This window comes from Balaenoptera acutorostrata, chromosome 16 (assembly GCF_949987535.1).
Source record: "Balaenoptera acutorostrata chromosome 16, mBalAcu1.1, whole genome shotgun sequence".
Taxonomy (NCBI): Eukaryota; Metazoa; Chordata; class Mammalia; order Artiodactyla; family Balaenopteridae; genus Balaenoptera; species Balaenoptera acutorostrata.
In genome coordinates, this window is record NC_080079.1 from 14105925 (window position 1) to 14131069 (window position 25145).

General features: G+C 37.5%; 1 protein-coding gene across 6 annotated transcripts in view; it reads left to right on the forward strand.

Moving 5' to 3' along the window:
• Nucleotides 1-25145, forward strand: part of SHTN1 (shootin 1) — a 102948-nt gene that overhangs the window by 69457 nt on the left and 8346 nt on the right. For 5 of the 6 annotated variants that reach the window (XM_057530762.1, XM_007173160.3, XM_057530763.1 and 2 more), the window contains 4 exons: nt 3227-3336; nt 6816-6869; nt 12041-12161; nt 16278-16470. In XM_057530762.1, the coding sequence (XP_057386745.1) occupies nt 3227-3336; nt 6816-6869; nt 12041-12161; nt 16278-16470 (478 nt within the window). The remainder of the gene's footprint in view (nt 1-3226; nt 3337-6815; nt 6870-12040; nt 12162-16277; nt 16471-25145) is intronic. The other variant, XM_007173162.3, reaches the window with a different exon arrangement.

Genomic DNA, 25145 nt, shown 5'->3' on the forward strand with positions numbered 1-25145 from the left:
TGAGATTTGAGAGGTATGCCTGCTGTTTATCATATATTTAGGTCATTAATTTGTTGATATTTTCTTACCTCAGTTTGCTAATCTGTAGAATGGGAATAATAGTTCCTATTTCATAGAGTTGTTTTGAGAATTATGAGTCTCACAACATGTAAAGCATTTAGAGTAGTGCCCATAACATAGAAAATATTCAAAATGTTACCTAAAAAAAAAAAAAAAAAAGGCATGGTACCAACCACCCTGAAGGGCAGAAGTCCTCATTCAGCAGACTCTTGTGATCATTGTAGTTAAGGAAATTTTCTTAACTTTATGACTGTAGGTCAAATCCAAACTTATTCAACCATAATATGTTCTTTAGAAATTTTGTGCATCACAGTGCCATAAGATTTTTTTTAATGCCTTTTTTAAAAATGTTATTGAAAGAGAAAAGTAAACCTGTGGCATTTAAAAATTCATTTTAGTTTCCTCTAGGTAATAACAAAAGGTTTTATTGAGCAATAAGGTGATGGTTTTGTCTGTGGGTCTTTTTTTTTTTTTTTTGAGGAACTAACTTATTTTTCAAGTGGGTCTTAAAATTTAAGCCTCAATTAATTACATGTAGCTTTCTGATCCAAGACTGACCTGGCAGCACTAACTCAAAGAACATTTGATTTTATTTTCCTGTGGCAGTTCAATAACATTAGACCCCTTGTCTTCATTTGTCCCTTTTCCTTAATCTCCAGTATCCTGCATATTTCTGTTGTCCCGCTGATTACATGCTTTTGTGAGACAATTACCAACTGCGTGATTGCAGAAAAGAATTACAAAACATACCGTGAGCTCTCTGTAGGTGATTCTTGCAGATTTATTAGAACTGCTTAATAGTTCAGAAGTTCGTATAGCTTGCATTTTGCTAGTTCAGAAACCGGGTGGGTGAGAGAGAAAGCTTGTGTAGCTAACCTAGCCATTGCCCTTGTGTTGTGCCTGAGTAGGGAATCTGATAAGAGTGATTTCTTTTCCTTAAGACCAATTAAGCCTTTACGTTTGAAAAAGACTGAGCAAATTTTGTGAGCCTGGTTTATAATCTGTACACAATACAGATAGTGGCACTTCTCTGAATTATCACTCTGATTCTGGCAAGCAAAAATAAGAAACTACTTTAAATTCCTGTTACGTTAGATGCTGCAGCAGACTTGAATGGTGTTGACCATAATTCTCCATCTGTCTGCCTTAATTAGTTTTTGTTTTGTGCATTTAATTGAGTTTTAGTCGTTCCTTACAGAGTGCTAATCTGTTTGTAGGCGGTGTTCCTGTTGCCATGCAGCTCTTCCCAAGTCTTACTCAAAATGGCAGCCTTTCTGAAAATCGAATGTGTTTTGAAGATTTTTTAAAATTCCCAGGAATAAATTCCATACCCATACCAGGTGCTTGAATGACAGATCTGGGTCTTATTTCCTCTGATTTTGAAAACGGTCAGCAAAAGTACCATGTAGTGCATAATAGGTGTTCAGATATTGAATAAGTGAGTCGGTGAATGAATGAATGAATGAATGAATCTCTGTTCATAGTAATTTTCTTGTCTGTCCCCTTGTTGATGTTTGTGAGCCATCAGCAGAGGCTGCCTTAGAAAATACTGCTTAAGGGCACATAGTTGATCAACCCACAGTTTTGTTGTCTTTTCGTTTTTTTGTTGTCTTTTCGTTTATTGGTGGATGAGTTCTGACCTTGGTGCCATGTCCCCCATGTTGCTTCACAAAAGATACTCTTTTGACTTCTGGAACTGAAAAATGCTGTTTGGATATTGAGAAATTTGAATTCCCAGCATTTCAGTGGCTTCTGAGGATGACAACACTATTTGAAATCAGGACTGTACCAGAAAACCTAGGTTATATGATGAATATAGCTGTGATCCCATCACTGTGATGTTGCAGAGTGGAGGATGATGGAACCTTCTGGATTCTCTAAGTTACTCCCCTCGGCATGTATAAGAGGAATAGCTACCCAGGGTTAGAGTGAAGTCTGCCATATAGCAGTAAAAGAAGCCATAATTTTGGCCTCCCTAGCGCAAAGCCTGACACGACTGTGAATTAGCTGGGGGATATAGTTGTGATTGCCTCCATTTAGAAGCCGTCCTTTTGAGGTTTAATTATTTCTGCTCAAATAGTAAAACTATTGATAGCCATTTAAAGCTCGACCTTTAACAAGTCAGTCAGTAGGTAGATGCTTGCTGAGTGCCTACCATATGCCTGCCCCACGATGTGGAGTCCGTTAAAGATGCTAGTTGGAGGGTCTTTATGAGATATTTACACTTGAATGTATTGGATACAGTGAGTTAGCTGGAGGTAAACACAAGATCTAGAGCTGCATTAATGGTGATAAATGTTCCAGAATGATTTGGTGCTTTTGGTCAAGCTGTTGTGCAAGAGACAAATTTCACTCTTCTGACCAACAGGTCTCAGCTCACCTCAGTTGGCATTCATCTAGTTGATACATATTTCAACAGCTTTATTGTTTTTGCAGCCAAAGAGTGTAAAGATTAAACAATAGACAGTTGAAATTTTTTATCAAATTTAATTACTTAACTGCAGTCATTTCTGGATGTATGTTTTCTTTTAACATTGACAATTTTAAAAGACTTGAAAAAGGTTTGCTTAAATGTTTCCTTCCCATGTGATTCCTAAACAAAAGATGGCAATTTAAAAATAGATTTTATCTATTTGCTGCTCATCTTTTGACTGTGGATTTCTTCCAACAGGTAAAAAGATCTCTTTGATCTTTTATTTTCAAATGGGCTTTTTGATAGTTATTCCTGCTTTGGTTGGATTTCTTTGACATAGGTTGTACTATAAGTTACAAAAACATCTTTGAGACAAAAGTGAATGATTATTTGGAGTTAGGTACAAAATTAGGTTTTTAAAGACCTGGAGAAATTCAGGTCTATTATTATGCTGACACATGGAACAAAATGTACTTTGTTTAACATAGATGAGCTAATATTGATTTCCAAGCTACAAATTAGACCTTAAATTTTATAACTCTTATTTCTCAAAGCAAATCTCTTATAAAAAGATTTTTATTAAAAAACTATTGCTACCTGGGAGCTGTTAACCTTAGTAAATTATTGGTGTTTTGTGACTCTATCTGAAAAATGACTGTGGTTAATTACATAGTGCAGTCTTTCTAAGTCACCAGAAATAGGAAGTAGTTTTCTTGTAACATAAGATGATTTATGTGTGTGTTCTTTGAATAGCTGAAGAAGTCACAGACCTGAAGAGGCAAGCAGTTGAAGAGATGATGGACAGAATTAAAAAGGGAGTTCATCTCAGACCAGTTAATCAGACAGCTAGACCCAAGGCAAAGGTATGGAATGACTAAATGCTTTTTTCCCCTGATGTTTCTTTTTTTTCATGTAAAATTTTGAAATCTGATGAAAGCTACATCAGAATTGACTGTCAAATCTTAGGTTAAGGCTAATGTGTCGTAAAAGCCTTTGCTTCATATAAGCACTTTTCAGAAGGACTCTGACCCATAGGAAACCTAGGTCACTACAGAAAGTAAGTCCTGTGGTTGCAGGGTGCTGCCATCTCCTTGAGAGGGACATTGATATGAACTGTTACACCAAACAAGTAACAATTAGCATGCCCTTTATTTTCGTCAATTCCTGGTTCTTGTGTATAATGCAACAAGTATTTATTGCGTATCTACTATGTGCCAGGTACTGTTTTAGGCACTAGGAATAAAGCAGTCAACAAGACACAAAGATCCTTGCCTTCCCAAGGCTTGTTTTAGTGCGTGGGGGAGGGGAATTGGAGTGTGGGGATCACATCATATACCATAGCAGACCTAAGACAACTTTTGAAAAATAGTGAGGTTTACAAGATTGTTTCCATTAATTTCACAGACCTATTCCAGGTCACTTCAAGGAGAAACTTGTGTATCTGTATCATCAGCTGTCTTCTAAGCTAGACCACAGTGAGCTCCAGGATCTGTGGAAGTACCTAGTGTCTAGTTCAGAACTTCTCCCTTCCCCTTGTATATCTGTCCCATTTAAATAGACTCAATAGTAGAGTTTTTGACATTTTTCTTGAAAAATGTTTTTTCTTTCCTCACTCTAATAAGGTATCAGCAGATTGGTTCTCTTTCTTCTTCCTCTTCTTTTAAACCAAACTTTATGGTCCTTTCTTACTCTCAAGGATGCCCTTCTTCAGCTACTTCAGTGTCCCTGAGTGTCATGACTGTTCACTAGAAATTCTGCTGGGCTTTTAAAGATGCCACTTTGTCACAGGCAGACAAGATAACTGGACAAGGCAGGAAGGGCCGTGGTGTGGGCTGTCCAGGGAAAGGAGGTTGGGAAGAGGGAACGAGCATTCCACTCCAAGAGAAGATTCACATCTAGTGAAACGGAAGCTTCGACCAGCTGTGGAGAGTAATTCAGTCTTGTGCTAGAGCTCTGAAAGCAAATGGGCAGAATGTAGAACTGGACGAGAAGCCGAGCGTGTAGATAGTTGGGCGCAGCTCTTTCAGTGCCAGTGTCTGGTGAGTGAGTGAAGAGCGCTGTTGTTGGAGTCGGGTCCCTGCACTATCACCCAGCTTCCCGGGCTTCTTCTCCATAAAATACCCTCTCTGGCTCACACGGTTATTGTTAGGGTCAAATGGAGTAAAATGTGAAACCACTTTAAAATGTAGGGTCTAAGTAGAACCTTAGAAAATAATACATTTTTATGGCTTTCATGTCACAACTAGTTTGGAAAGAATAGCAAAACCAAATTATTACTAGAGAAAAACGCAGTGTCGTAAAAGAAACAAAATTAGTTTAGAAAGAAAAATTTTGAAAACTTCTTAAATCGTAAGCGATCAGTGTTCTGTATGTACTTTCATTTTCGGTATATCACTTTGTCCTTTTTCTTGCCGTGACTCTTTCAATAGTTACACATTATTTAATGTCCATTCATTAAATAAAAAATTTAATAAAATCTGGAGGACAGCTGAACAAGGATCAGTGGACAACTGTTTTGTTTTGTTTTGTTTTGCTGGTAATCATTAAAACTGTGTAGATACAGTGGTGACTGACCTGGTCAGTAACCTTTAAAACAAATGGTCACTGCCTGCCTCAGTGCAGACTTCTTCCCCCAGTACCATCAGTACTTTCCTGAAATGTCACCAGTTATGAGAGTATGCAGTCCAGGCTTTGAAAAGGCTTGTGCAGTCGGAGGGCAACTTGAGTGGCATAGCGGCACTTTTGAGTATGCCTTTAGGCAGGGTGTTTGTTCAGAAGTCGTAACATGTCACCGAACAGCTTACCTACAGAAGTCAAGCCTGCCTTGAGAGTACTAATTTAACTGCGTATTACTAAATTCCTTGATGTTGGTGCTGGTGCTGGTGTGGTTAAAATTAGTGTCTTAAAGCTTTTGACTGGCACTTGTGACTGCCACCGATGGCATGTGTATTTCACAGAAAACCGAGGCTATGAAAGTTGAACACCGTAGTCTAATTTGTACATGAGCAGCAAACCTCTCTCTCTCTCACTTTTTCTAACTGTACGTTTTTTAAAATTGGAATAGGATCTTATTCTTTTATTATCTTTTGAGAGGAAAGAATTATAGGTTGCCATTAATCACCTCCCATCTCTTTTTTAAATAAATTTATTTATTTATTTATTTATTTTTGGCTGTGTTGGGTCTTCGTTTCTGTGCGAGGGCTTTCTCTAGTTGCGGCAAGCAGGGGCCACTCTTCATCGCGGTGCGCGGGCCTCTTACTATCGTGGCCTCTCTTGTTGCGGAGCACAGGCTCCAGACGCGCAGGCTCAGTAGTTGTGGCTCACGGGCCTAGTTGCTCCGCGGCATGTGGGATCTTCCCAGACCAGGGCTGGAACCTGTGTCCGCTGCACTGGCAGGCAGATTCTCAACCACTTCGCCACCAGGGAAGCCCCACCTCCCATCTCTTGATGAAAGATTAGCCTTGCCTCTTTTCTAGGAATGAGAGGCCTGAGTGATTCCTTTCACTGTGTCTTGCAGGTTTTCTCTTCATCTCCTTTGTGAAAGGAAGTGGTACAGGGAAGATCAGAGGGTTTTTTTCAGCCATCTTTTCATTGAGGGGTCCACAGAGACTGTGGTATTATGGGGCAGGCAGGTATTACCCAGAATTTCATTTCAAATTATTTTGTTCGTGGTGTAGCCAGATGAGAACTGGGCTTGTAATCGAGACACCTGACTCAAATACAGAATTCCTCAAAGTGTAACTTTCCTCACAAGTAAGATGAAGTACTTGGACTGCACGCCCTCTGAGGTCTTTTACTGCGCTCTGATAGCTGGTGATGCTAACATTCTCTTGTAATCTGGGTTCTTTGCTGATCCCTGTTGTGAAATTCATGAAACTAGACGTGCCAGTCCTCTGTAAGCTGGCCTTGGCCTGGAGCTAACGGAGCTGAGAGAGGTTTTCTGCCCTGTTGCTTGCTTTCTGCTCTGCACTGCTGCCTTCCTAGTCCTTGCTTGCTGGCTCAAGTCCAGCAATGAGAGTGGAGAAGAATTTATTGTAAAATGTTCTGAATAATTTGGAATTAAATCTTTGAAATTTAATGTTTACCAAATCTTTTCTACATATGATAATAGGTAACAAAATGATGTGTAGAAGATGGTAGCTTGACTCTTACCTCTAATTTTCTATTTAACTGCCCCTTGAGAGCACTAGCATGTCTAATATTTTTTCCTAACTGTAAGACGTAGACCTAATTTTAAAAAATACAGTCAATGTAAGCTACCAATACTTTGCCATGTAAAAATCTTTGTTGGGTATCTTAAAACTGAATTACTCAGTCATTTTTCTTCTTTTTACAATTGTAGCCAGAATCTTCAAAAGGCTCTGAAAGTGCAGTGAATGAACTAAAAGGAATACTGGTAAGAATAGATCTCAGTTTATTATTTAGTTACTGGGAAAATGGAAGAATATTTTTAAAATCTACTGTTATGAATAATTGGTTTTGATATATTTTATTTCCATTTACAGTAAGCCTCATTACTTTTGATAGTTTACTTGATTGTGCTGTGGACTCCTCCTCTGGGTGTGTTAATAATGTATCAATACTCTGGTGTTTCTATTCTAAAAGAATGGGTACACTTTCCCCCAAATCATTGTTTCCTGTTCTTGTTCTCCAGTACTTGTATTACATCTTGAAGATAAAGTGTCTGGCCAGATGTGAGGATCAGTACATACTTATATAGTAGATATATTATAAATATAAATATAGTAAATAATGTTATAAGTAAATCTGTACATAGATTACAGTAGATTTATTTATAAGTAAATCTACGATAAATGTAGTAGGTAATAGTATATTGTATAGTAGTCTCTCACATGGATAGTGCTTAACTTTGGGGCATGAAAGTGGAATTCTTGGCACCTAAATATAAATCAGAGCTTCTCCCCAAATATGTTAGCATCAGAGTCACAGTCTGCTTTTCTCACAGTTTTGAAAAGTCATGATAAATTTGGATAATAGAAGTTCCTTTCTTTATGTTACGAATTTCATTTTCTAAAAGTAATTCACATGCATTAGAGAGCATGCTAAATGCCCATCTCTCGTCATATTTCTTCTTTCCAAAGTATGAGCTTTTGCCAACAAAATAAATGAGTACTGCCCTGTCCAACAGTTTCTGTCGGAGACAAATGCCTCACTTAGAAAATGTTTTGGATACTAAGAGCTTTATTCTCAGATCTTGTTACAGTCTCAATACCAGTTATTATGCACAGTAAGTCAACAAACATGGGGGCGGAGGTAGAGCTAATATTCCCATGTTCGTTGTTACTGTGCTAATTATGCATTGCATGCAGACATCCACATAATTGTGGTAAACAAAATTATTTTCATCAAGCATGAAACAGTAGACTTAACTCGGAGTGGCTTAATTAGTTTGCTGTAGTTTTTAGGTGAGTGGAATTAATACTACAGAGAGGTATGTAGCACTGGCTAACAGTAGTGGTCTACCTACAGAATAAAGTATTAAAACCATGGAAAAAGTATGTGGTTATTATCTAATGGATTCTTTGGTGAGAAAATTTTGTTAGCCAGTGTTGTGTTAAGGAGAATGCCCTATGACAGTCCTTTTTGTTGTCTCTACAGTGTAATGCTAATTTTTGTTCATGAAGATGCCCCCAGGGGCATTAGGAGCTTCTAGGGTTATAGTTCTGAACCTCAGTGAAAGAGTAAACTTCCCTCAGTTTGTTTTTTAAACCGGGTTTATTTGAAAAAATCAGACATCTACATGAGATACATATGATATTTGATTACCCAAGATATCCCACTTCCTGATAATGCTGGTTGGTAGCAAGTTTACTGAAAATCACAGCATTGCTTTTAAAGATCATGTTCACTATACATCATACTCACTATAGTTTTGTGCCACTTCAAGGAGAGAAATTTGTGAACAGATTTTTGTGGAATAATTTACAAATGATAAAAATTGTCAAAACATCTTTCTTTTCTTCAAATTGCCCCCATCCTCTTTTGTCCTGGATTTATCGTTAGATTTCTCTACCTTACATGGCATTAATGTGTATCACTAATAGCTGTTATTCTTTGCATTAAATTTTTTAAAAGTGGAACTCACGATGCTCTCCCCTACTTTTCTTTGCCAAATGGCAACTTTCCACTACTACCACAGACGTTTCCTTTGAGGGATGATGGATCACTTGTAACTACCAGTCACTTGGGGCCAAGAAACCATACAGCTTCTTTTAGGAGAGAAAGGAAGCCCCTATCAGATGGGGCACTTGGTGCTTCTTGCTGGAGTTCAGACTATTAGGATTATCAAAATTTAGTACCCAGCAAAGCACATGACACGAACCTCACAGTTGTGGCATGTGAGAAACAAACATGAAAAGAACATAAAAAGTCTACAGATTGTGTACTGACGTGGAAAGTGAGCACCTGTACCAAGAGATGCCAGGAAACCAAGAAGCACTGTGTTCAGTTCTACTGCAAAACAGAAATCAGGAATGAACTCAGCCTGGGGGTGTTTTTGCTGCAATGAAAGTGACCTGAGTTGTAAGCCTACCGCTGAAACTTAGCACATGGGTAGGAAACACATCTCGTGTTTGGGGGAGTTGGAAAACCTCACTGTCTTTTGAGTTGTACACTTTTCAAGCCAATTTTTAAAGTCTCAATGTTGACTGAACTTATTTTTCCAAGTCTATTTACACTTAATTTTTAAAGTTGTGTATTTTGTGGATAAAAAATATATAGCTATTTCTCATAGTCACACAAGGGTTTCTTTTTTTTTTAGGTTTTGCAAACCTCTTGAGCCACACCAGCCATTTAAAAGCCACTCTAAGTGGAAATGGCCATTTCCAAAGAATAAATCAACAGAAATTTATCAGAAAGTCTCTTCTCAAGTTCCGTTGCCTCTAAATCAAAGAGACAAGAACAACTTTTTAAAAATTCACTTTTAGGTCTTTTTTGAACATCTTCAGTTTTTCAAATTACCCAGGAATTGTTGAATAGTTAATTTTGCTCCCTGACAATTAGAGTTATTGGTATTATGAACATTTAACTAACATGGGGATTAAGACTGTTAAATGATGAAAGCGGTTTGAAGTAGAAATAGAAATTAGAAAAGTTAAGTTCATGGTCCAGCCCTATCACTGACTTACTGTGGGACCTGGCCCAAAACCCCGAGGATCACTGATTTATAGGATTCTCTTTTCTGTGAAGTGAAGGAATTGTATGTACCACGTGGTAATTTGTGATTTCTCTAATTTTATTAATATAATATAAGTAGATAATTAAGACAGTCTTGGTACTTTATTAGCTGAGCTCCTTTATCACATCAGTTGAGATCCATGCAGAAACCTTTTCTCCATAATTGCCTCCATATTTAAAGTTTGCTCATATACTAACCTAGTCAACCGCCTCAGTCAGTGAATGGAGAAAAAAGTTGGGAATTCAAGGATTAGAACTTGGAAAATGAATTCCTTCAGTATCAGGTGCGATGAGAGGATAGCTCACCACGGTCAGGAGTTTGGGGAAGTAATGTGGTTATCCAAACAAAAATAGAGAATCTTGTGAAAGATAAATTCTTCAATAAAAGATACCCTTGGAAGGTATATGTGTATGTACATGTACATACACACATACACAGACACATATCTTTTTCTTAAATTAACTCTAGCCATTGGGAAAATCACACAGAATGTCCTTGATATTCAAACAATCTGGTAGTTTGAGTGATTTTAATAGTAAGGGCCATAAGTTTTTCTGTTTACAAATGATAGAACTTTTAAAAAATTATAAACACAAATGATTTGGGAATAGTTTTTCTAATACATTAAAAATTTTTTATCTGAATTGGTTTTAGTTCTGTTTTCGTTACCTTATCAGTGTCAATCCTACCTTACTTATATAACTCTTTGATGAGTGGGTACAGATCTGCATTGTTAACTGTTAAATAAAGAAATCATCTAATTTTTTTAAATTATAAAATAAGCTATTATAGTGTTACATGTAATATGATTTTCCTTTAATGTATTTTATGAATTTTTGCAATAAATCCAAAGCAGAAAGACGTTCTTCCAGGGGGAAAGTATCAGATGCCTGATTAAAATATGAGCCTTAAGAATTTTACACATCAGTTTTGGTTAGCTAGCTGACAGCAGAGGAATATAGTCTCCTAATCTTGTTAGTCAGTTTTCCCGACAACAGACTGCTTTTCTATAACTTTGTGCAGTTAGGGAGAAAAACACCTTTCTAACCGAAACAACATAATAACCTATATCATGTGAGATTTGTAACTACCTAATTTTACAAGCTACTTTTTTTGTTTTATAGGTTAAAGAAGAAACATGAGTTACCATTTTAGCTAGTAGGATTCTTAGAATCGTTCAGGAAGTTGGCAGGGGGCAGGGAGCAGGATTAAGGCAAGCCCATAGTGAGCTGAAATGACAAAGGCTGGCCTATTTGTTAGCCTTGGTGGACAAAGGCTGCCTTCCGACTCTGGCATGAAGTCTGGCAAGTTATACCTGACTTGAGGTTCTGATTTTCTCTGATCAAAAGATTGTGGTTCAACTGGGTTTTTATTCCCCCCTAAGCCTGTGGCACAGCTGAGGAGGGCTCTTTCAAAGAAATAGTGGGCATTTCTTAGAAAAGAAAAGGGACCACTTGTAATGGTGGGGTGCTAAATCCTTACCCCTTAAATCTACGAAGAAGTGCATCACCCAGTGTTCTGTACAAACACTTGACTGGTAATGGAGATAGAAAACCGTAGCTCTCCCTCCATAACATACTTCCTAGAGGAGCCAGGGCAGAGGAGCACTGCCTGGGTCTTCCTCTGTCCTCTTGAAAGTCAATACGCCTTTCAGCAGGAGCACAGCTTTATGGCATCTCTTGTTTCCTTCCGTGTCTGCCGGGTCCTGAGTAATCCATTCATTCACTGCCTCCTCTGTTCAGGAGTGTGGGATTACGGCGCCGGCCCTTCCTTGCCTCCCTGTAGACTGTAGCCTTTGCTCTTTCACAGAGAAGCGAGGTGTGCTCAGCGCAGCACCTCCTGGGTTAGGCTGCTGGAGAGCGTTATGTGCTTCCTTCGGCAGCACGCCTTGCCACCAGGTGTGCGGCCAGGGTCATTCTCTCTGAAGAATCGGCCACATTTTTCAGTGCCGCAAGGATTTGGGTCAGTAACTCATGGCTGCCATGTCAAGATAACCTTCTAAGGTGAGTTCAGTATATCTGTTTTCTTCTCTGCGTGGTCGACCAACACACATCAGAATCTTAATCATCGATGTGCAAGTACCTTCCCACCACTGAATTTCATATAGTTAGGCCATCAAGAGGTATTCTTGTGCTGTTCTTTTGCTACATAAGCTAACATCTTACATCATCAGTAGCATCTTCTTAAATGATCCAACACTATGTGTTAAAGATATGCACATTAAAAATACATATATAGCAAATTCATTTTAGTTCCTAATTCCATTCAAATTCTGGTAATGTTTTGGTGGTTTGACTTTTATATTCTTCTGTGTATTGTATTAAGACATTAACCTTTTTGTTTTTGTTTTTGTTTTGTTTTCACTTTAGGGGACACTTAACAAATCCACTAGTTCAAGAAGCTTAAAATCCCTTCACATTGAAAACAGTGAAACTGAGTTAGAAAGGATTTTGCGTCGCAGAAAGTTGACAACAGAAGCAGATAGCAGTAGTAAGCTGGTTTGAATTTTCCACGGTTCTACTCTTCCTCTCTGAAGCATCTTCCTTTAAGTGTCTTTTTAACATAAAATGATCTTTTTAAAATTATTATTAAATTTTTTTTATGTGAATGAGAAGTATTGGATGGCAAAGGTACTTATGGGTATCTCATAAGAGTGCTTATTTATTTTTATTTATTGGTATGTTTATTTATTTGTAGGGAATCAGGCTTTTATGGATCTTGTTTGCTTAATGCAAGATGCCCTTTGGTAAAGACATCCGGGATGGACTTTGGCAACAATGTAGCATTGAGTAAAGGCTCCGGAACCAGAAGGCATGAGTTTGAATCCTAGCTTTGCAGTTTACTGCTTGCGCTTTAAGCAAATTACTCAACCTCTCTGTGCCTCAGTTTCTTCATCTATAAAATGAGGATAATAAAAGCACCACCTCATAGGATTATTCTAAGGATTAAGTCAGTATATTTCAATATATAAAAAGTGCTTAGCACTGTGCCTGGCACAAAGAACACAATAGTAATAATGGTCGTAATTACAAATCAGTTACAAATGCAAAGAAATAGTCTTTATTTTTCATATCCATTTAGTTTATTGTCCCTGCCTGTGAATCAAGTGAATGAGAAAGTCCAGCTCTGTCATCAACTATAAATGACCATCTGAGCATCTTGAGATCACAGTTTGCATTGGTATCATGATATGCATGTATTAGACTTCAAAGTGTGTTTCAGAACTCACTTTGTATGTCTTCAGTTTTTTTTCCATCAGCTTGATCATGGGAATTAGCAGAAACCTTTATGAGGTTTCCCCCTTGTTGCCAGGAGGCTGCTTTTGAAAAACTACCCTAAACTAAAATTAATAGCAACCACAGCTAATGTACTGAATCTTTTAGACTCTGTTCAATCAACTCCAATTAGTCTATCGTAACAGTTTAAATTTGCATTGTCGTCATGTCTATCAAGTTTAAATTGCTAGAATATTAAGGATTTGGGTTTTTGATAATCAAGCTCTAGCTTTCATATAGGGATTTACTCAGTGGAGTAAATTGGTTCCTTGAACCAGAAGCAGCATAATACCAGCCAAACCGTTTTTATAAAAAGATGAAGACTTTGTGCCCTTCTTTAAAAAAAAAAAATTAGCCATTCAGTTTTTAGTTTGTTCTAGAAATTCTGCAGTTAGTATCCTGTAAGAATTACCACCACCCCACGCCCAAATAGCCAACTCTCAGGAAAACTAAGGGATGCCATAAGAGACTTTTCTTCCCTTATGTTCACTTTACAAGAATTTGCCAGCCTCCATAATGAATTGTTATTCATTTGTGACTTAGTCAGTGCTGTGACTTTTCCAACATTTCATGCTGAAAGTATTCATGTAGTTGTCATTAATTTTTAGGACTTTGCAAATGCCATTTTTGTGCTCTGTCATTTACATTTTGTATTTTGCCGCTGACCTTTTTGTTCCTCCAGAAACATTCTTACTTCACTCACTTGGTCAGACTTGCAGCACTCACTATTTCAGAGTTAGTTTTCCATGGGAGAAATGAGGAAACATTTTTATTTTAGTCAATATGAAGATTTTAATATTTCAAAGTGTGGAGAAAGGTAGGAACACATTTTATGGACATGGTGAGACTCTTTCATTTTACTGATTTTTACTGATTATATTCCACCAGTATACAAATATTCAAGGTATCATTTGAGGGAAGTTAGAATAAGAGATACATATTCAATAGAATCATTAATATTTGGATAGAGAAATAAGAACTGTGTAATTGGCAGGATGGAGAGGAAACATACTGAAGGGAGTGACCTGTAAGTGAGCAGAAATTTTCTTTTGAGCTCCCTAGTAGCCAAAGCAAAAAAAAAAAATGGGTGGTGGGGGAGAGGACACAAACTTACAAACTCTATCATCTAGTAAAAGAAATAACTATTTTTTTTACATGGTTCAAATGTTTTGCAAGCATCAAACTGGCAGAGGTATTTACTATGTAATCTTTTTATAAAGGTCATGGAATGAGAAAATGAAAATTCCAGGGGGCAAATAAGATGCTAAAGTAGCACAACTACATAGTGGGAGCAAATTACAGAGATAAGTTTGATAGGTTTGTTCCTCAGGTGCATTTGATCTCTGAGATTTTTTTCTTCTGCACACAAAGGGTTATGGAAAGGCTAAAGGTGAGGTTACAAAGTGGAGAAAGGAAGCATCATAAGTGAGGCAGAGGCAGCCTGAAATTGGCAGAACTCATATCCCAAGTTAGTATCTCCCTCAGGGGCCACAGAAACACCTTTGTCTTTAGAATTTTTCTTACGGGAGTAACTGGTATTTCCTTGATTTACCTAGACTTGTGGGCTACAAAACTGACATTTCAAAGAGCAGCAAGTGCCTCTTGGAAAACATTGGACTGCTTAAATAGGATGCAATAATAATAGTGTTAATCATCATCATCATCATCTTAAACATTAGGCATTTTTCTTTATTCCTTTTTGTATGTAAGAAAAATAACAGCTCTGGCTCAGCTCACCCACCCTCCCTCCTTTTGAATTGGCTTCAGTTGCAGAACAGCAGCAGGCGTTGGTGTGTATTCAGAAACAGATCTTGCTTTTCTACAAGGACAGATTGTTTAAAGCTATCTATAGTGTTGCAGTCAACAGTTACCCAAGGGCTGAGCAGAGCTGCTCTGAAGCACATCTTACGTTCAGCTTTATATTCATACCTTGAGGAATGAACTTTCTTGATCTTTCTGCCCTTTTCTCTTTACCCCCACATCCCCATGCAGTGTGAGGCTTGTCACAGGCAGGAGGGAAAGGCCTTTTGAACCAGAATATTCTATAATGTCACAAATTTGTCTGCTCAGATGGTACAGAATAAATAAATGAGAAAGGCAGACACTGATGCTTTGTGAGCTGAGGCTTTCTACCAGACCGCGGGGGATCTGTGTCTCCCATGTGGAGTAAGGCTAGAGGAGCTGCAGTAACAGAATGGCTGCACAATTTCCCAGCCCCTCTTAGATAGGTTTTTCAAATTAGAACTTCATTTTTGGAGTTCATATGTTTGTTATACTGCATCAGACACATTCATATACAAATGTAAGAATAAAATTCCAAAGCCTAATACTAATGATCAAGGATTAGCTAGCATTTTGGATTGTACCCACCAGTCCTTTCCATTTTAGGAGATGATCTGACATTTCTTAAGGATATAGAGAGTCCCAAGTTTTGCTTTTTTCTTAGCGGTACCTTTCAAGGTTGTTCTCTAGCTTAATTTTTTAGAAGTTCTAATTTTATTTGTACATTCGTGACATTTCATAAATTGCTTCGTTTTAAAAGGATTCCTTCTGAAGTTTCAAGAAAGACATACTAGAATCTTGCTTTGAAAAAACTGTCTAGGATAGTATCTTCCTAACTGAAGGTAGAAAAAAAGTAATGATGGAGCTTAGCTTCAAAGCATAGAAGTTTTAGATTGATATGCCAATAATTGTAGTAACAAGCCCTATTATAGTTTTCTGATCCTACCCAAAGAGCAGAAAAGTCCAAAAGGTAAACAGCCAAACTCTTTGTCACTTAATTTTTATAATCCTGTGTCTGTATTTTAGTAGGAAACTAACCCACTTACTTCTCAATCACATTAAAATGAAAATGTTCATAAAAGCTATTTAATGCTCAGGAAGCCTTCATGAGCCTTTTAAAAAGAGCTTTTTGACATCATTCCATTTTCTGTTTAAAATCAGAGCTGAGTTTTGGAAAGAATTAACTCTTGAGAGGCCAAATGATTCAAGTAGAGCTGTCAGAAAGCCATGCTCTGTGAGAAGTAAAGACTTCACAATTCCAGTATTACTAAAGGACTCTGGTCAGTTGAGGAAACCATGGCCTGGGGTTTTATAGTTTGTTAAAGGTCTGTACACAATTTCTCAGCGTGGTCCTGGTGCACTGAAAAGCAGTAGTACCACCAAAGCAGAGCAGATTTCTAATAGGAGCATTTTCCAGCATGCTCTTGAAATTTTAACAAAACTTGGCCTTTTCACTTTCTGAGGGATTTTCAACTAATCTGTTTTTCAGTACCATATTAATAAGCATCGAACAGAATTATTAAACTTGAGGTATGTGTTTGGTTTTAAGGTCCAACTGGAATATTAGCCACCTCAGAGTCCAAATCCATGCCAGTGTTGGGTTCTGTATCCAGTGTAACAAAAACAGCCTTGAACAAGAAAACTCTGGAGGCAGAATTCAACAGCCCGTCCCCCCCAACACCTGAGCCAGGTGAAGGGTCGTGTAAATTGGAAGGATGCACAAGTTCCAAGGTTACATTTCAGTAAGTAATGATGCTCTTTACTAAGTAGTGTGTAGAAGAATCTGTGATGACTAATTTGTGTGTTACTTTGCTCTGTTTCTCTTTAGATAGAGATTTTCAATTTGGTTAGCCAATAAGTACTCTTCTTTCTCTGTTTGATGAGCCAACTTTTGATTCCAGGCTCCTAGCTTAGAGGTCTTATTCTGATGCAAAGCAGATATGTATAAAGAGAATTCCATCCCTAAACTGGTTTGGTAATCAGATTCTTCTTCTACACAAAGAATTGACTTGGATGATCCTTATTCAGCATCAGAAGACACTTAATCATTCTTTCAAGATTAAATATTTAAATCATCCCTCTTAATGGTTCATGAGCAGCCAAAGAAGATACTAGATCTTCAAACTTAGGTTGAAGGGTATATTTTTGCAACCTTATTTTGATTCTCAATTAAACATGTGCCTTAATATTGCTCTATTCTGAGACTGAAAACACGCTATGTAAAGAGTTACCTATATATGGCTTGAAAGTGGCACTTTGATTGTCAAAGAATTAATCCTGCTATTGAATGTGTTTCAGATAGATCTGGTGGAGGATCAGTTTGTTTTATAACAATGGCAGGCTCCTTTTGAAATTAGTCTAGTTTTGCTTTAGTTCTCTTGCCAGGATGTCAGCTGGTTTGTCACATAAAGAAAAGGAAGAGGTGAGACAAATCAGATCAGCAAATATTGTAATCACGGTTAATTAAACCTTTGATTTCCTGTTCTATCAGGGGAGAAAGAACCCTTTTTTGTAGCTATACCTGTCTTAGTTTAAAAGGTGAAGCCTCGACAAATGAAGTTGCGATTCAGTTTAGATCTGTTTTTGCCAACTGGTATTTTCTTCCACTCTTGCGTTTCTCTTATTGGTACTATTAACTTTTTTTCCCCTCTTTTGGAATGAATGACCTTCTTTGCTGATTTACAGTTTTATCTAATTTCATTGTGTTTAAAAAGTACATTTTCTCCTACAGTCATGTGTTTCCTTTCTTTTGACTGGAGTCATTTGAACAGTTCTAACAGAAAGATGATCTATATTCATTCTTTGTCTGTCCTATTAAATTTGTTTAGCACCTAATTTGACACCAACAGTCTGGCTACATTTGAACCAGTATCCTGACACAAAAGCAATTTGGCTGAGACAACTTAGTTTCTGAGAAATGCTTCAGTGTGTGTGTATAGATTTTTTTTCCTTTACCATTTTACACAGATAATCTTAATCAGAAAATACTGCAACTCCTTCCTTCTTTTGTCTGCCTTTTATTCTCCAAAAGTAAGTGGAAATTACATTTCCAAGAAAGGAAATGAAATAATTGCAGGCCCAAGGTCTGCAAAATGTGTGCTGAATTGACAGTGAAAAGGATCCATTTGTTGACAGACACAGTTGTTAGATGCCATAAAGGCCTATGTGAAGCTCAATTTATTTCTCATCTTGCTTGTTCAATGACTGTTTAAGAGACACGTTTCAATTTAATTTATCTACTTAAAGCACTAATACAAATACTCTGTGCTGCTGTATTAACTTTTAAACTTTGTAATCTAATGCTTGATTATTCAGTTCTTGACATGCTTTAGCTGAAATAACTAACGCCATGCATTTTCATATTGACAGTCATTTAGCAAAGAAGAGTGCCTTTCTGAAAAATGTGTTTCTTAAGTACAATTAGACTATCCAAATGAATCCAAGTATCTTGTGTATGTACATGGTAATTATTCACTTCCCAGACGTGCTTCATTCATTTATGTTTAAACCTAGCTTTTTACTGAGTAAAAGAAGTTTAACTTAATGTAGTCATATGTAAGCTTTAAAAGTAAAAACTCATGTGATTTCTCAGGATCCCCTGAAAGAGATTTAGCTACCAGGAATGAGAAGGGTTATTTTCAGGCTGTTTCTGGCTGGCTTTGGCTAGCAGGTTCATTCTGTTATACTAGCCGTAAGGTAGAGGCAACCACATTGTCTTACCTCATAGACCTGATTTGTCACTTTGAAGTGAGATCAGCAGTTAAAAAGTGAAATGTTTCCTTTGCTTTTTAAAAGTGCCTTTGCACTCTGGTAATGGCACCCTTATTTTGATCTGTGGCGACACCACCGTAGTGTTTTTCAGGTGAGTGGTATTATCGGCTCTTGACAGGGAATCAAGGTCAAGGGAAGATATCAATCACAGTAGCCTCTAATGCATTACATTATTGCGAGGGCGCGCGCGCGCGCGCACACACACACACACACACACACACACACACACACACACACACACACACACACACACACACACACACACACACACACACACGTCCCTGCCACTCTTACGCTCCCTTCCGCCCTCCACTTTGGCCTCTGTGGCCTAGTATCATTCCACCCCAGCTCTTTGCTTTTGCTATCCCCTTTGCCTCAGATGCCCTTCCCCCAGTAACTGCACTGTCTCACCTCTATCATCTATTTGCTCAGATGTCATCTTTTCAATGAGGCCTACCCTGACCACCCTATTTAAAATTGTAACTCAACTCCCTTAAACTCTGATTCTCCCTTACCCTACTCCATTTTTCCCCATAACAGTTATCTTCTAACGTATTACAAACGTTCTTTATTATATATATGCTTATTTTCTCTCTTCCCCTCCTAGAATGTAAACTCCATGAGGGTAGGACATTTTTTGTCACTGGGGTATCTCAAACACCTGGAAAAACACCTGCCTTATGGTAGGCTCTCAGGAAATACTTGTTGAATAAATGAATGAATGAATAAATACATTTTTAGTATCAATAAAAGAGCAGAATATCAATTAATTAGAATATTCAGTTAACCAGCATTCCCCCATTATTCAGCAGTCACACATATACACACATATGTGTACATAAATATTAGATATTTTGGTTTATTTGGTTGCTTATTTGGGTTTTTAAACATTTTTTAAATGCCTAGGAGTCATTTACATTCAGTTTTGCATATCTTCTGCATCTTTGAACCTACACAAGATAAAGTTATCAGAGACAACAGAATACCCAGTTGTAAAAGAAAGATTCGGCTGTGCTCACTGCCTCAGGTGGACAGGAAAGTTTGCTAACCTACTAAGAAAACTTTTAAAGTGAAGGAAGAAACGAAGATGTTTTCTGCATAAGATCTTCACTTATCCAGAAAATTAAATAGCATCAGGCTATTCCCAGAAAGTTTATTTTCCTTTTAATAAATTCCTAAAATCAACATATGTGTATGTTCCAAATAACTGAGTAACTTCTTTTTTTTTTTTTAATTTTTTTCTGTATTTTTTTTATTTTTATTTTTTTTATTTTTATTTTTTAAATTATTTATGGCTGTGTTGGGTCTTCATTTCTGTGCGAGGGCTTTCTCTAGTTGTGGCAAGTGGGGGCCACTCTTCATCGCGGTGCGCGGGCCTTTCACTGTCGTGGCCTCTCTTGTTGCAGAGCACAGGCTCCGGATGCGCAGGCTGAGTAGTTGTGGCTCACGGGCCTAGTTGCTCCGCGGCATGTGGGATCTTCCCAGACCAGGGCTCGAACCCGTGTCTCCTGCATTAGCAGGCAGATTCTCAACCACTGCGCCACCAGGGAAGCCCCTGAGTAACTTCTAACTGGTAAATTGTAGAGCCAAAGAGGTATATGGATTTATTTCTTAAGAACCTATGAGACAGCAAGAGACACCTTTCATACTTAATTGCAAGGATTAATTAAAATTAACATTCTTGTCACCAGTCTGAGCAAGCAAGGTTTTTTTTTAAGCAAAAAGAAGAAAAAGAAAGAAAAAGATAATCAGGACTTGGAGAAGCCTAATTGTTTCTATTTCTCTTTCAATAATAGCTTTAGAAATATTTGTGTCCTCAATTATTTCTAATAAATACATACTATCTAGTAATAATATCTTAAATCTAACAGTGAATTTGAATTTCATTAATTCCGACTAGTTATTACTCAAACAGGAATTATGCTCATAATCTCCCTTTATGCCATGAGAGGTAAAGAGCTGGCCAAGCAAATGAAGAGTATAAGGCTTAATTTTGCTTTCATGCTCTTTCCTTCTGATCCAGAGTATTCTGACAGTGTTAAAATAGAGTAAGACTCATTGATTCAAGCTAATCAATGGCTGGGATGGTCAATATAAAATAGGGAAAATTCCAAATTATAGAATTTTTAAAAGATAACGATTTCATTACTTTCAGACAGCTACAGTACCTGGAAATAGGCTAACTGAGTGTTGCACAGGGTCAAAAAAGCCAAGAATGATTTGTATTTTCACCAGTAAAAGCCTGTAGACTGGACGAGGGGTAACAAGGAAACACAGCATGATCAGTTTCCTAAACCAGCGTCTTTCCACATACGCACAGGGTGGCGAGCAACGCTGAATTATTTCCAGAACTCCAGCTCTGCAGTGAGGCCTCGGGTTCGGATCTTGGGCTTGCTATTTATTATCTTTATGACCTCGGGCAAGTTATTTAATCATGTGGAAGATGAGGGTAATGATACCTACCTTGTAGGGTCGTCACGTAAATTAAATAATATATGAAAAGTATTTCAATAAATTCCTTTTCTATCTTAATATAAAATTATAATGTTGGGCCATTACTGGATTATCAAGGACAAAAGTTAGAGTTGAAAGCTTAGGTACTGAACACCTGGCTTATTGACTGGGCCAGGTTTCCTTGGGAAAATCATGTAACCTCTGTGTTTTGTTTTTTTTTTTCCACTTTTTGTTGTATTGTTTTTCTTATCTAAAATTGAGGCAAGTAGATGAGGCACTCTCCAGAGTCTCTTTTAGCTCTAGAATCCCAATAATTCCTCCCAAATGTGGTTGCTTGATAAAGATGTTCACAGTTAAGATAAAGAACAAGAGTTAAGCACATATTTTTTACCCCCAACGTGTCCCTCAATATAGATTTACAGTAAAACACAAACCTAGAAATATAAAATAATTTTTTGAAAAATTTTAATTTTCAAACTACATCATAGGAACTTACAAATTCAGATTGAAATGATTGTTATCCTTCAGGGTTATATTCTTAGGGGTCAGGATACTCATTCCAACCCTGTCACTATTGCTGCAAATGCTTTTAGAGCTATTTGGATTAGAGATACCTGACCACAGAGGAAATAAATTGGACAGTCTTTCCTACCTGTTTATTCTGGGGTGGAAAAAGTGGGTGAGAAGTAAAGAGTGCTTTAGAGCCACTCAGCGGGTCGTGTACGAGAATTAGTGTCAGTATTTATTTTGGTCAAAAAATGATATGGCCCATTTTAACCACTACTGTATGTTCAACATATGTTTCCAAATGACTTTGGCTTTTGCAAGTTCATTCAATTTTTGGAAATAGCCATCAGTTTGCAACCACTGCAGATGCATTTTTTAAAATGTGACACAGACCCATGACATGTCTCCCAGCCATGTATACAGAAAAGTACCATGCAATACAGTCAAGCCAAAGCTTGCTTCTTGAACTCCAGTTAGGTTGACAAGTTCCAAATTTACACATTCTGGGGTGTTGATTTAAAGGATAACTAGGAAGTCAATATTTCAGAAGCAAACATAAGTTGAGCAATAAGTAAGAAAATGCAAGTATAGTACCTAGCTATGGGTAAAGTTGTTTTCCATTTTAATCCTGTGTGAGGTATCTGAGACACGTTAGCTCTGTTATCAACAGAATGGGGAAATCTGATGATCTCGAGTGATGTAAGTGAAGTGAATTGGGAAAACATTTGGGGGTAAAAGCCTTCAGCCTTCCATTGTATATGTTTTGCCTCTTTATTTTTAAAATTTTCTGTTACTCTTTATCAATATATATTAATATATATCCATATTATAATAGCGTTCATCTGAGAGGAAATGTGCTTACATCGCTATAAGCAGGATGTCTATGTTGATTATAGATGGAGGCTATGAGTAACGAGCCAGTTTCCAATTTGGAATTTGCTTTGGTGATGTTTTATTGTTGTTACTAACGTTTCACTAACATTATGAATTCACTAACATTTATGAAGCCAGTACTTTCATGTGTTGTTTTAATTCTTCCAAAGGTACTGAGGTTTAGTGACAAACAATTTGCCCAAAATTCTGTTCCTAATCGATAGTTGGGTCAGATTTCATTTGAACCTTCTTCATTCTAACTTCAGAGCCCACGCTTTTGAGCTATAGCATACTGCGTTGAGTGTATTAAGAGCTGTAGGAATGGGAGGGAAGAAAATGACTGTAAGGTTTCTTCTGTAGGAAGCAATGATTCTGTAGTTAAATTGCTCCAGTTGCCCTATTCACATCCTGCTCCTCCGACCCTACATACTCACAGATAGTGTCATCTCTTCCTTTTTCTTTCCTCTTCCTAAGGCTAAACTAAGCAATTAATATATCTTTTGCCAAGGGAAGAAAATGTTACCCAGTAAAGCAAAGAATTCTGAAAAGGAGAGCCAATCTGAATTAGCAAGAAGACTTAAAGAGATTTGGAAAGAAATTGTTTTAGTGTTTTTCATGTCAAATGGCCAATAAAGGGGCATGCTTCACAAATAAACTTTTGGAAATTACCATATTAGAATACCAGCCTAAGCTCCTTTAATCTTTGGCATAAGTTTCATGTACACATTTTTTATTTATTTACATTTCAAATATGCTGAAGATTAGTTCATTCCCAGAAGTCAAATACCTTGAAAATAGCCGACTGTAATCACTGGATTAGAAAGGTGTTTTACTAAATGATAATATGACAATATAAAGATGAATCACTGTGAATACAGTTGTTTTAAAACATACATTCTACAGCCCCAAATAAATTTCACTGTTGCATCCACTTTATGCTGCACCTCTGCGAGTCAGGTCCGCCTTTGGTCAATTACTGGTTAGCTCCTTTGAGTTTGTGGTATAGTGTCCATTGTCATCATATGTTAGAACATCTCTGTTTTAAAGAAAGGCAGGACAAATGGGCCTGCAGTATGGAGAAAGAGACAAGCAGATCTTACAGGAGTTCTGCATCACAATCAGGCAGAGATGCAAGAGTATCCTGTGTTCTCACAGTCTTGCTTCTTTGTCTCTGAACAGTCTCACCTAGAAGTGGCCTTACTTGTCTGTATTGAGCTTTATTCATCCGTGTTCACTTTTTCTATTAATTACCTTCAGAAAGGTGAATATCCTCCTGATAGTTACAGTTAAACAAGGGAGTCATCCTCAAGGATGATTTTTCATTTCATCTAGTTACATCTCTAGAACCTTGCTTCAAAGGGGAGAACCCAGTTTCCATTGTAATTGGTGTGATTTGCAGTGATTTCATAGCTGTGTCCTCATCTTTTGGTCATTCTCAAAGACGCTTTTAAGCCACAATTGCCAGAGACCCTTCCAGTTAATACTTCTCTAATTCATCATGCTCCTCTTCAACCCCAGAGCTCCCCAAAACTCTAAGCTTTATCAAGCTCTTTAAAATTTCCTTTTCAACCATCAGACAGGAGGCTAGCTTGCCTTTTTTGTTTGGGAGATCAAAACGGGTCACATTGTGCCCTAGAAGAATTTAAAAAACAAAAACCTATGTAGCAATTACAGGACTTCAATTTCAGTAGAAAAATGACCATTTCCAGTGCAACCATTTTTTTTTAAATTTACATTTAATTTCTAGGTCTGTGATGTCTCTAAATACGTGCGACCTGTGGCCCCGCACAGATTTATTTTTGTAAGAGTTCATCTTGTTTGAGCCATTAACTGAATACCAAAGGGTAGTTGATCAAAGATAAATTTTAGGTATCTTATGGTTAGTGTAATCTGTCAGATGTTTCTGTGAAAGAAAAAAATCTAATTGCCTTTCAGGTTTTGAATTAAAAGTAAGATTGACCTCTAACTGGTCTCTTCAGTTTTTTTCCCATTATTTCCAGTGTGAAACTAATGTAGAAAAATGAAATTGAAAAGTAATGCTCTTTTGCATTGGAGCTGGAGAATCTGAGCTTTTGAAATATGTTACCAAGTAGAAATTGAGATTCTTAACTTACTTTTAGGGAAGCTTGGCATTAAAATTGTCTCAAATATTGATCTCATCTGGAAATTAATTTGGTTAGTCATACAGGTATTACTTTAGAGGGATTTGGGTTAACATTTTGTTCAAATGGAAAATAGAGAAGTTTTTAGTGCTTGTGGTGGAAAGAGTAGGTTTTCTTCCTGTTACTCCCAACTCTACCATTTCCTCCCCTCCTCCTCTCCTCTTTTCTCTCCTTTTGTGTACGTGTGCATACGTGTATTTGCATGCATGGTGCGGAGGGGAGAAAGGAGGGCACCTTCCCTGTACTTAGTAAACATTTGTTTCTGAGAAGAGACTACTAGCTAGCAAATGAACTGCATGGAAGTTACTGCTTAATCTGATGCTCTTATACAATTAAAGGATTTGCTCTGCTCTCAACTGTAATCTTAGTACGGCTGAATTGTGTACGGACACTGCAGGAAACAGCTCTGCTCAGCAAAGCACTACTACAAAGGTTCTCCATGTGTTCCTGTACATGGACAATTAAGTTTTAACAACAGAATTAGCAGAACAACTGGATGTTCTGGAAGTTGAGATCTCCTCACTCAGTCTCTTTTTCCTCCCTCGTCCAAAGGAGTTTTCCTGTGGGCTGCCCAGAAGATCCGCCTGTCAGTTTTGTCTTACAGGTGTTCTGAGTTGCCTTACAGACAGCAGCTTCTTCCAGATTAATTG